The sequence below is a fragment of the Eucalyptus grandis genome, chromosome 10 (genome assembly GCF_016545825.1).
Source record: "Eucalyptus grandis isolate ANBG69807.140 chromosome 10, ASM1654582v1, whole genome shotgun sequence".
NCBI classification, from domain to species: Eukaryota; Viridiplantae; Streptophyta; class Magnoliopsida; order Myrtales; family Myrtaceae; genus Eucalyptus; species Eucalyptus grandis.
The window spans coordinates 38,735,791-38,749,121 of NC_052621.1; the positions used below are offsets into that span (position 1 = coordinate 38,735,791).

General features: G+C 37.0%; 2 protein-coding genes across 2 annotated transcripts; both read left to right on the forward strand.

Moving 5' to 3' along the window:
* Positions 1-8,151: 8,151 nt before the first annotated feature.
* LOC120288872 (disease resistance protein RGA2-like) lies at positions 8,152-9,690 on the forward strand. The gene has a single exon (XM_039303064.1). It carries the CDS (start codon positions 8,152-8,154, stop codon positions 9,688-9,690), a length of 1,539 nt encoding a protein of 512 aa, XP_039158998.1.
* A 582-nt stretch (positions 9,691-10,272) lies between these two features.
* On the forward strand, positions 10,273-13,116 carry LOC120288917. The gene is made up of 2 exons (XM_039303181.1): positions 10,273-11,767; positions 13,034-13,116. The coding sequence occupies exon 1, from the start codon at positions 10,426-10,428 to the stop codon at positions 11,350-11,352; it is 927 nt and encodes a 308-aa protein (XP_039159115.1). The 5' UTR covers positions 10,273-10,425; the 3' UTR covers positions 11,353-11,767; positions 13,034-13,116.
* Positions 13,117-13,331: the final 215 nt, after the last annotated feature.

Sequence of the window (13,331 nt, forward strand, 5' to 3'; positions counted from 1 at the left end):
GAGATGCAAGTGGGTCAGTTAGCAAGCATAATATCAGGGAGACAACAAGGTTCTTTGCCGAGCAACACAGAGAAAAATCCAATTGAAAACATAAAGGCTTTAACTCTAAGAAGTGGTAAACAAGTAGGAGAAGAAGAGATTATCAGAGACAAGGAAGAGGTGATCAATAAACAATCAAAGGAGACAAGCAAGAGTAAACTTTTTCCAGATAATCCCAAGCCATATATGCCGCCAATTTCATTCCCTCAACGACTCCAGCAGCACAAAATAGATAAACAATTTTCTAAATTTCTTAATGTATTTAAAAAAAATGCACATTAACATTCTTTTTGCAGATGCCCTAGCACAAATGTCTAGTTATGCAAACATTTTGAAGGAGATTTTGGCAAACAAAAGGAAACTGGAGGATTATGAAACTGTGAAGTTAAACGAGGAGTATTCAGCCATCCTACAAAACAAATTGCCTCCGAAATTATAAGATCCAAGGAGTTTTACTATTCCTTGCACTATTGGGGATTCTTACTTTGAAAAAGTATTATGTGATTTAGGCGCAAGTATTAATCTAATGCCTTATTCAGTTTTCAAGAAATTAAGATTGGGCGAGGTAAAAGCAACCATAATGTCACTTCAACTGGCTAGTCGATCAATTAAATATTCGAGAGGTATTGTGGAAGATGTTTTGGTAAAAGTTGACAAATTTATCTTTCCTGCAGATTTCATAGTTCTTGACATGGAAGAAGATTTTGAGGTACCACTTACCTTAGGTTAACATTTTTCTAGCAATAGGAAGAGCTCTTATTGATGTACAACAAGGGAAGTTGATTCTTAGAGTTCAAGATGATCTTGTTTCATTTAATGTTTTTGAAGCAATGAAATATCCATCTGATGATAATTATTGTTTTAGAGTTGAAACGGTTGACAAATTGGTGAATAAAGTTTTTCAAGAAAATATTTTTAAAGATCCACTTGAAGCATGTCTGATTCATCCAAGGGATAAAGATATTCATAATGAGAAGATAAAGGAGTACGCAAATTTCATGGAGGCAATTGCACCACATTCAAGGCAAAATGCAACTAAATTTGAGAAGTTGGGGCAACACATAATAAAGCCTAAACCATTAATTGAAGAGCCTCCAATTCTTGAACTCAAACCATTACCTTCTCATTTGAAATATGTTTATTTAGATGGAGTTTCTTCTTTACCGGTAATTATATCTTCTTCTTTGACAGATTTGATGGAGGAGAAATTACTCGGAGTATTAAGAGAGCATAAAGGTGCAATTGGATGGAAAATAGCTAATATCAAAGGAATTAGTCCTTCAATTTGCATGCACAAAATTTTGATGGAAGAACAATATAAACCCACTATCCAACCTCAGAGGCGTTTGAACCCGAAGATGCAAGAAGTAGTGAAAGCTAAGGTAATTAAGCTACTTGATACAGGTATCATCTATCCTATCTCTGATAGTTCCTAGGTAAGTCCTATACAAGTTGTGCCAAAGAAATGTGGTATGACTGTTCAGAAAAACGACAACAATGAATTGATTCCAACTAGAACAATTACTGGGTGGCGTGTGTGTATGTATTACAGAAAATTGAATAATGCCACTAGAAAAGATCACTTTCATTTACCATTTATTAATCAGATGTTAGAAAGACTTGATGGGCATGAGTTTTATTGCTTTCTTGACGGATATTCAAGGTATAATCAGATTCCTATTGCACCAAAAGATCAAGAGAAAAGTATTTTCACTTGTCCCTATGGTACTTTTGCTTTTAGAAGAATGCCCTTTGGTCTTTGTAAAGCACCAATTACTTTTCAGAGATGTATGATGGCTATTTTTTCTAATATGGTTGAAAAATATATTGAGATTTTCATGGATAATTTTTCTGTTTTTGGCTTATCATTTGATTCTTGTTTGAATAATTTAGCTTTGGTCTTACAAAGATGTGGGGAGACTAACCTTGTTTTGAATTGGGAGAAGTGTCACTTTATGATGCAGGAAGAAATAGTGCTCAGGCATAAAATTTCTCAAAATGGAATAGAAGTTGATTGAGTCAAAGTGGAGGCTTTTAACACTTTAAAGGAGAAGTTAATATCAGCATCAATTATAACAGCACCAAATTAGGATTTTCCTTTTGAACTGATGTGTGATGCTAGCGATTCTGCAATAGGAGCTGTTCTTGGACAAAAGAAGAATAAAGTTTTTCGAACCATATAGTATACCAGTCGAACCTTATCAAGTGCACAATTGAATTATTCAACAACAGAAAATGAACTTTTGGCGGTAGTTTTTGCTTTTGATAAATTCCGTTCTTATTTACTTGGATCAAAAGTTATAGTTTATTCTGACTACTCTGCTCTTAAGTATATGCTTGAAAAGAAAGAATCAAAATCCAAGTTGATCAGGTAGATTCTATTGTTGCAAGAATTTGATTTGGAAATCAAAGATAAGAAGGGAACTAAAAATCTAATTGCAAACCACTTATCAAGAATTTCAAATTCAAAGGAAGATGTAAGACCAATTTTGGAAGAGTTCCCCGATGAGAAAAAAATTTCCATCAAGTCCACAAAAATTCCTTGGTGTGCTGACTTTGTAAATTATTTAGTAAGTAATGTTCTTCTTCCTGAATTATCATATCAACAGAAGAAAAAATTCTTTTCTGATGTTGAAAATTATTTTTGGGAAGAACCTTTCTTGTTTAAAGTATGTGCAGACCAGGTCATAAGGAGATGTGTTTCAGACGAAGAAAATGCAAACATTCTACATCATTGTCATGATAGAGAGACAGGTGGCCATTTTGGTGCCACCAAAACAGCAACTAAGATTTTACAATCTAGATTTTATTGGCCTACACTTTTTAAAGATGCATACTCCTATGTAGCTTCATGTGATAGGTGTAAAACAGTTGGAAATATTTCAAGAAAAATGAGATGCCTTTAAACAACATTATTGTGTGTGAATTATTTGATGTTTTGGGTATTTATTTCAAAGGACATTTCACACCTACTTATGGAAATTTATATATTTTAGTGGCTGTGGAGTATGTGTCTAAGTGGGTAGAAGCTGCAACATTGCTAACAAATAATGCTATGGTTATGTTCAAATTTTTGAAGAAAAATATTTTTACTTGATTTGGCACTCCTAAAGCAATCATAAGTGATAGGGGGACACATTTTTATAACAAATAATTTGAAGCACTTTTGAGTAAATATGGAGTCATGCATAAGGTCGCAACCCCTTATCATCCTCAGATTAGTGGTCAAGTAAAGGTTTCAAATAGGGAAATCAAGAGAATTTTAGAAATAACAGTGAATGCCTCTAGGAAAAATTGGTCAATAAAACTTGATAATGCACTTTGGTCCTATAGGACAGCGTTCAAAACTCCAATTGGATGTCTCCTTTTAGCCTAGTGTTTGGGAAGGCTTGTTACTTACCAATAGAATTAGAGCATAAAGCATATTGAGCATTGAAATTTCTTAATTTTGACATGCGACAGTAGGTAAAGAAAAATTATTGCAACTGAATGAATTGGAAGAATTTCGCAATGAAGCCTATGAAAATTCTAAGTTGTACAAGGAGCATACAAAAAGATGGCATGACAAGCACATATTCAAAAGAGAGTTCAAAATTGATCAAAAAGTCCTACTTTATAACTCTCGTCTTAAACTTTTTCCAGGAAAGTTGCAGTCTTGATGGTCTAGTCCTTTTACAGTTACACAGGTATTCTCATAAGGTACAGTTGAAGTTGCGCATGACACTAAGGGCACATTCAAAGTGAACGGTTAACGTTTGAAGCCCTACTTTGAAGGTGATTACAACAAGCAGAAGACCACCATTAAACTTCATCCTTCGAAATAGCAACATTTGAGATAGTTTGGCTAAAAACTATGAAGCAAGCGCTTCTTGAGAGGCAACCCAAGCATTTTAATCATGTTTTTTTTTCATTTATTTTAGTTTGTGTTTTGCAAAATAAAATAAAAAGATAAATTTTCTCTGTTTTATCCAGGTTAGTTTTTAGGGATCACCTTTCAAGAGTTTAATCATCAAGGTCATCTATGAACTTATCCTACAACAATGGGAGTTTTCTTCTTCCTATTTCTATTTTGCATTGAGAACACTGCTTCATTCAAGCTTGAGGGGGGAGACAAAATTTTTGGCTAAATTTATTTTTTTATCATGATTATATTCCTGGTTCTGAATTTTTACGATTCTTAGGAAAATTTATATTTTATCTAAACTTGCAATTGATGTGTGAGTTAATCTTAATTCTAATTATGTTGATCCACTTACTGAGCACTAAAAGTCCTTAATTTTTGAATTGTGTCTAAATTTAGAGAACATTCATATGAAGTATATGATTTTCTTAAATTTCACCCAAATCTTAGAATTTATTTGATTTTCTCTCGAGGCAAAATCCTAAGCTAAATCTAACTAAGAAAATGATTTAGGCAATTTTTGGATCGATTGAGCCTTTCAAGCTAATCATATTTATTTATCCCTAGTTACCCCGTTGAGCCTTAATTATTACCCAATTTTTCATTGGCACCTATATATATTTAGCCTAGCTATTATCAAATTATATCATTGTCTCATGCCTTATGAAAACGTTGATTTTTCTTGGGATAAAAAATTATTTGAGCTTGATAGAAATTTGGGAAAAATGGAGTAAAAAGAAGAAAAAAAGTGATTGCAATGGTTGTTTGGGGTGTATTGTCCAAAAAAAATTTACTTTTATAGTTCCCTATCCAACTTTCAATTGAGTGAGCATTTTGGATACTCAATGAATTGGAAATTTTTATGTTATATTAGGAGGGACTTTGGGAGAAACTCCACCATAAAGTAATTCAAAAAAAATTATAAAAAAAAGGAAAAAGAAAAAATAATAATAATATATGGTGGCAGAAAAATTATCTTGAAGGAGTGACATTGGCTCTAATTAGATCCTAGAAATCAACGTGTTAATAGGTGATTTGAGCTTAAAATTACCGTTATCTTACCTTTACCCCAGCCTTACATTACAAACTGAGAAAAGTCCTATTGATTTTTGGTTGGATAATTAGCTTACATTAGTGGAAAATGAATGAAATTCAAACCTATGAGATTTGGTCATAATTATTGAGAATTTTTGGGAGGTTACATGTCAATGTGAATTTATTTGGATTGCATATAATTCGAAAAAGATATGGACTCACACACACACACTTGGATCACATAGTTAGAATTGGGTTTAATATATAAATCAATTTCAATGTTTGGATGAAATTTGTGTTTTTCTTTGAATTGTGAATTTGAGCAATTATGGAAAGATGTCATGGAGGAGGTTGTTAGCTTCAATATGTGTTATGTCTTGATTTTGCTTGAGAACTAACAAAATGTTAAGTTTTGGGGTTTGATAACTCTATAAAAATAGAGTTATTTTACCTATTTTAGGTAACAATCAATGCAATATCTATGAGAAAATATTTGGATTTCCTTCTGATTATTTGAATTTTCCTTATTTATGCACAATAATGAGATATAGAGAATATAAGGAAAATAATGGCAAAAAAATCAGGAATTCAAATCAAGAAGCAAAGTGGAAGATAGATATCAAATTAGAAGCATCTGATTTACTCCTTGATTTTATGCACAATTGCCTGGAGCTTGATAATATCCTCTAAATGGGCGAACATTGAGAGCCAGAGAGAGCAGTTAGGTTTTTGTTAAATCGTTTTTCATTCTTTTGAGAATTTTTCAAGTATTTTGAAGAGAATACCAAAGTGGTGATAGAATTCTTGTTCTTTGATTCAAGATGCTAGGTTTGATATATATTTTTATTTATTTTTCTACTATGTTCTAATTTTCTTTTGTTAGGGCTACGATGTAGCCTAACCATGATGATGTGAATTTCATGATTTTTATGTTTTACAATTGATTTCATTTATATGAGTTATATATTATTGTGTTTAATGCTTTTGAATGACTGGCCACCACTTGAATGATCTGATGTGCATGTTTGAGATTGAGAAGTGATAATATGCAATTGTTCATTATAATATATAAACCATGAATTAAACGTGAATAGAGATATACCGCATTATTTGTGTAGTTTTCGGTGATAAAGTGATCCAAAATATTCATTGTAAGCCGGGAATATTCATATTTTTTTATGCACTCATGTTTATTTTAATTCACATAGAGATATAATGGATTAATAAGCTGAGTAGGTTTGTTATACCTAGAGATAGGACAGTAAATAGATTAGGAAATTCTGTTATCACATGTTTGATATCGTTCTTGTACCCACAACAATCCGAAATTCATATCTAGTGGTTATGGTGAAATCGGATGCTCTAACATATTTATCTGATTGATTTACTGCATTTAGTCTCTAAATTTTATTTCTAATTTATTCTCAATTATATTTTGATCTGTTAGATAAATTTTAGAATTAATTTGGTTGATACTCTTTCTTATCATTATATTACTTGTTCGACATGTTCACTTACGTTTAGAATTTTACGACCACAGAGAGAGAGAGAGAGAGAGAGAGAGGTGCCCACGTCAGCGTCAACTAGCCAAATTTGGTCATATAGATTAAATTGTCACAATTGCAAAAAGTTTAGGACTAACTTAGCCAAAAAAAAAAAGACTTGAGACGCTCACGTCAGTGTCAACTAGCCAAATTTGGTTAGATAGATTAAATTGTCACAATTGCAAAAAGTTTAGGACTAACTTAACAAAAAAAAAAAGACTTGAGACTGAATTGGAAAAAATGTAATAGGTTTAGGATTGTTTTAAGTATTTTCCCCTACAACCCTAATCCAACCGGTCGAATTAATTATTTGCACACTTGAGAGCAAAGAAAAAGCACTAAGATGGATGTGTAAAGTTGTTATACTAAGGGATTCGGTAGATTTCGCAAGCAAAGAACTTTGCTCGACTAATTTTAACTTTTATCATAATTATTCTCACAGATACCTTCTCCCGTCTCTTGTTCAAGAATCGCACAAGCGAAGAATTTACAAAGCTTCTTGTAGACAAAAGAAGCCATACCAGAAAAGAAATAGTTGTTCAAGTTCGAATGAACGTCAGATGATTTGAAGCCTGAATATTTATATTCTTACGTTCTGGGTAAATTCTGGAGAGTGCAATATGTTGTGCACAAGTAAGAGAACGGACCGATCCTTTTGTGCTTGCGAATTGATAAGGAAAAGCAAGGGAAAAGTTTCTAAAGGGAATACAGTAAATGGAAGTTTGGTTCTCTCATTTCATGTATTGATAGGTTTCAGAATGCGAGATACAATCCAATGATTGTATGATTGTGAAACCTATTGATAGTTTTCGTCTAATAATTAGTTTGCACATATTAACATGGCGACATTCCTACCATATTAATATCTAATATGTGATAATAACATGATATTCACGTATTTTATATGAGCACCATATGTGATGTGGATATTTATATTACAAGCTACATTCTCATTGAGCAAGTGTTCTTGTCTGACAAGTTGATAATGTGTGTATAAGCATGGGCTTCACTTCTTTTTATCAAGTGCATTGAAGATATAATTGATATTTGAGATGCAATTAAATCCTAATTGTAATTGTAATTGAATTCTAAAATTCATAAACATCTAATATCTCAGGCAATTTGAAAGCCAACTCCTTAATTGTCGAAATCTAGAAGAAAAGTAATGACTTTCTTTGAATTGGTTTTATTATTCTATATTAAAACAGATAAGCCAACGAATGTTCTCATTTGATCTCAGATCAGAGGTGCTGATAAAGTGTTAAACTCTTCAGCTGGATGGAATTTCATCACAAAAAATTAAATTCATTTTTACTTGTCTCTGCAACTCCTAGTTCGACAAAGTAAGGAATATTGACGTGGATATGTAAGATTGTTTGATGAAAGCACACAACTTTACCTCATTCTGGGAGATACTCTCTCTCCCATCTTCCAGTCAAAAACTGCACAAGCAAAGAATTAAACAGAGCTTGTTGCAGACATGATAGGCCACCCCAAGAAAAGCGTAGAAAAATGAAGAATATCTGTAGAGAAAGAATAATATGTCCCCACAAATTAATTCAATCCAAGCAAACAAGCCAACATACACACGCACCCAGACGACCTTGCTCGAAAGAAACATATTGATTAGCCATGGCTGCTTCCGACATGACAAGCTGCATGATGGTCGCCGGAGCCACCGCCTGGATCGTGTGGCAGAAACTAGATATGTTGCTTCCTGACCCGGTGTGCGTTGAGTGCTTCCGGATGCAAGCCAGCGCGGAGGACGCCAAGGCGAAGCTGGCCACGATCCAAGACTTCATCTCCACTCAATACGGGCCGTCCAAAACCACGGAGTGGTTGGGGCGGCTCCTCCAAGCCCTGTACTACGCTGAGGAATTCATCGACAAATTCCACCTCAGAGAGGCCCGGGAGAGGCACGAGGCCCTGCGCATGGCAGCAAGGCCGTTGGCCGCGCTCGTCTCCAAGTGCAAGCTATGGAGGGACTTGTCCATTCTTGTAAAAAAGATGGACGAGTTGTGTGATGAAAAGTTCTTGAAGGAGGAGGCTGAGGGCAAGAGGATAAAGGAACCTGCTATTTCCTCCTCTGCTAGTGTTCCATGGCAAGGCAAAAAACTGGCGAGGCTGACTAGTTTCTGGGATGGGCAAGTGCCAACTAACTTCTTATGTCGCCAGGATGAGAAAAATGAAATAATGAGTCGGATCAAAATCAAATCGGGTTGGACTGCATGGACTTCGATTTGGGGCGAGCAAGGCACCGGCAAGACGTTCCTGGCGAGATGGGTCTACAGCCAAGTGAAGTACATGGGCTATGAGTGGCGCAATTGGGTCCACGTCTCGGGCTGCTTGGACGAGCGGGAGTTCCTGTTTAATATACTGAAGCAAGCCGGGAAGGTAGCGAGGGGCATGAAAGACATGGAGATCAAGGAGATAATGATCATGCTGCGCCAGGAATTGACTGAGAAGAAGAAATTCCTCATAGTGCTGGATGATGTGCGGCCATCCGACAAGCAACTCCTGCAAGTGTTAGCGATTAGCATCCCGCTTTTCTCAGATGGCCACATAATTACAACAACTCAGGACGGCAAGATAGCCAGGTGGACGGATACACCCAAGGCAAATCCGATCAGTCTAAAAAACTTGAGCAATGAAGAAAGCCGGAAGATGCTCGCTTGGAAGCTGCATGGAGTACCCGAAGCTCATAGACTCTCAAAGGAGGAGAAGGATATCCTAGACAAGTTTCGTGGCTTGCCGCTTCACATATCCTTACTTGGCGGGTTTCTGTCAAATGCTGGAGAGCGTGAACGCACAGCGTTGGCGGAACAGGGTTTCAAGTTTGATATACTACAACTGAGTTGCCATAGATTGCCGGTCCATCTAAAACCGTGCTTCATCTGCATGGCTTTGTTCCCCGTTGAATTCCTTATTCCGACAAGAAGGCTAGTGAGGCTGTGGTTGGCCAAGGGCTTACTGGATTCGTGTTGTTACGGCAGAGAAAGGGAAAGGATAAGGCAGCCTGAGGATGTGGGAGAGACGTTCATTCTGGAGCTTGCAGATAGGAACGTGATCGATGTAGTGAGCTGGAGGGCGGATGGATCCCCCAAATCTTGCCAAATGGATCCCCCAAATCCGCCCCATCGCAATGAGGATGGGGTTTTTCCACATACATGAGACTAGCAAGTTGAAAGATAGGAACGACCGTGATCCAACCAGCCAGCAACAACAGCCGCTGGCCCAACTGCAAAAATGTTAGTGTTTTGAATGTGCGCGGAAGCATGGTTTTAGTTATGAATGATAGTTTTTGATTAGTGATGTGTGCAAGTGTATGGTATATTTTGTAGAGGATGGACAAGGGATGAGATATGATAATTGAAGGACAAAGAACATGGGGAAAATAGTTTCATTAGTTGAACAAAATAGTTTGATGGAGGTACAATAGAGATCTTGACCTCTCATGGTGGAGGGTTCACCTCACACACAAGGTGGAGGGTTTACCTCTCACTCCCCTCAAATGATAAACTTACATGCCTATTTATAGGTGTGAGTCACCCCCTTAGAAGATTCTAGTCTTCTCTTGAATGCCAGACTTCTCTAGGCCTTCTCTTACATGCTTGACTTTTCTTCTTTCTTCTAGAAAATGTTTTCTTCTTTCTTCTAGAAAATTCATCTAGGGAATTCTAGAGAATTCTAGAAGTTTAACAACTCTAGGAAATTCTAGAAAATGGATCACCAATTTCCAACAAAAAAAGAACCCAGATTCGGTGGCTTGCGGAGCACACGAACGTGGCCACAGACGATCGTGGCAGCAGCTACTCTGATTTGAACCTCGGCCATGTCCGCTCGTTTCTGTCGTTCAACCTGAGGAGAGGCGTGCTCACCAAAGACATCAGCACATTACTTAGGAAGATGACGTCCGAGAATAACTATAGCTTGCTAAGAGTGCTCGATTTGGAGGGCGTGTATAAGCCATCCTTGCAAGGTGTGCTCCACAAGCTGGTGCTCCTAAGGTACCTAGGATTGCGATCCACGGTGTTGGATTCGCTCCCGAGCACCATTTCTGATCTGCACTATCTCGAGACTCTTGACATAAAGCACACCAACATCACTTCGCTGCCAAGTTCCTTTTGGAAGGCGAGGAACTTGAGGCACCTGCATCTTAACTGGTTCTACATCGACTTGAAGAACATCCTCAAGGCTTGTAGCAACAATGTCAATGCCTTAACTCAACTCCAAACCTTAAGCGGGCTGGTTATTGGCGAAGTTAAGGAGACCTCGGGCCTCGAGAACAGCTTGACAACGCTCACCACACTCAAGCTTTTCTTGCAACACTCAGATAACGACACCTCAGGCGCTGCCGGGAAAACAATAGCGCATTGGATTAGCTTCAGGCTCACCAATCTTCAGTCCTTGACCTTTGGGGTGATCCAAGAAGCCAAGCCCGTGGAAGTAGCCATGAAAGTAGACCAGCCCGCACAAGAAGCCGAGCCCGCAGAAGAAGCGGAACCCACGGAAGAAGTCGCAGAAGAAGCCGAGCCCGCGAAAGAAGCCACAAAAGTATCCGAGCCTGAGAAAGAAGCAGAACCCGTGCCAGAAGTAGTCGAGCCCGCGAAAGAAGAAGTCGAGCCCACAAAAGAAGCCACAAAAGTATCCGAGCCTGAGAAAGAAGACAAGAAAGAAGGCAAGAAAGAAGCCAAGCCCGTGACATCGCAGATAGGCACGATACCGGAGCTGTCGTTGGCTGAAAAACATCACGAACTGTTGGAGCTCTACTTGCTGGGCCAACTCCACAAACCCATCTGGACACAGCTCTTGCCGATCTCGCTCAGGTATTGACTCTGTCGGGTTCGAAGGTGGAAATCGACATGATGCCCCAATTGGGTGGTCTCCTGAAACAACTGAGGACCTTCAGGCTCTTGGCCAATTCCTTCCTAGGCACTAGCCTGAGGTTCGCCAAAGATGGGTTTCCGAGCCTCATGATCTTGAAGATTTGGAAGCTGCCTCGGCTTAAGAAGGTGATTATAGAACGAGGAGCAATGCTCCATCTCAAAGAACTCGAGTTTAGGCACCTCGATGCGAACACAAAAGTTAGAGGGATCAAGGAGTGCAAGGAACTAGAGAATATATGTGTCGTATTCAAAAAGGGTGCTCGAAATTTTGTTGACTGCCTCGACAAGCAAAAGAAAAAGACGCAGAATCTATGCATGATAGAAGAGACCGAGACGAATGAACTTACAGACGATGACAAGAGGTATGGGATAATAATATCAAATCTCAAACGTGATTTATATGCCTGATGATGGATTTTTTTTTTTTTATAGAATTCATAACTTCGATAATTATTTACTAGTGGTTAAAACGAACAATTGGGATCCTTATCAAGTAAGTATTTCATTAACTCATTCCACCATATCAAGTCAATGCATATTAAGCCTTTGTGTAAGTCCACAGGAAGTTCTCTAGAAGAAAGCAAATTTTCATACAGTCTTCACATCGGAATTAGTCACGTAACCTTTTTTAAAACTAGTCTACATTTATACTTTTTCCTATCACTATCACATTACCTACTCATGTGGGCAACATCATTTGATTTTTGTATAACCCAATGTTGAATCCAAAAGTAACCTTTGGAACCAACCTTACTGCTCATAGCCGATGTATGTCTAGTAAGCCTTTCACATAGCTCACATACAAATCACTGAAGAGTGGAAAAATTACCAAAATAGTTCTAAACTCATCGCAATTTTTTCAATTTAATTCTAAATAGTTTTTTTTTTTTTTTGCCAATTCAATCATAAACCTTTTACAATTATGTTAATTCAGTCCATAGTCGGTGCTGACGTGAATGCTAACTAACGCTAACGTGGTAACTTTTTTAATAACATTTCTTTCAAATTTTTTACTTATATATATTTTTTCATTTCTTCTTCTTCCGGTAAGTCAGTGAACTAGCCAGGAGAAGAATAAGAAAGAAAAAAATAAACAAAAGTAAAAATTAATTATAAATTTGAAAAATATATATAATATTATTTAAAAAATTGTCACGTCAAAGATCGCTTCGATAGCCACAATTGACTAGTCAAATTTGACTAGATGGACTAAATTGACATAATTACAAAAGATTTATAACTGAATTGGCAAAAAAAAAATGCTTTATGATTGAATTGAAGAAATTACAATAAATTTGGGACTATTTTGGTAATTTTTCCATTGAAGAATAGATACCAGTTAAGGCCTATCATTTACATACCATTAATATTTTAAGAAAGAAGCATATAAGGAAAAATCTACAAAGTTGCTTTCTTTTTCATTGGTAGGAGTACTATTAGGAAAGCTGTGTGTGTGTAATATTTTAAGAAAGAAGCATATAAGGAAAAATTTACAAAGTTGCTTTCCTTTTCATTGGTAGGAGTCCTATTAGGAAAGCTGTGTGTGTGTGTGTGCGCGCGCGCGTGTGTGCGTGTGTTTGGGTTCGTGTGTGAAGCCTACTTACTTGGTGGTTTATTGTTTCCTACAGTCCCTGACGATGACGAAGATGCTCCCTTCCTTCAATGTAAACCACTACAATGATATTTCGAGTCGAACATATGTATATGTAACTACTATCTTGTGTGATTACTGAGATGATGCCATTCAACCATTACAAGATACTCTTTCTTTAGTCTTAGGCATCTAAGTCTGCAGATACTCAATCCAATGAGGTCAGGAAAACCACGAGAGCAAAAAAATTGGCTTTAATGCAGTTGAGAAGTCGCAATCAATGAGCGCATGCCACGAGTCGTTAGTTAAATTACTAATTTAATCAGCAACAGGCT

What these genes read in the sequence shown, in the direction of transcription:
- LOC120288872 (XM_039303064.1), top strand. Translation starts at nt 8,152, where the DNA reads ATGGCTGCTTCCGACATGACAAGCTGCATGATGGTCGCCGGAGCCACC.
- LOC120288917 (XM_039303181.1), top strand. Translation starts at nt 10,426, where the DNA reads ATGACGTCCGAGAATAACTATAGCTTGCTAAGAGTGCTCGATTTGGAG.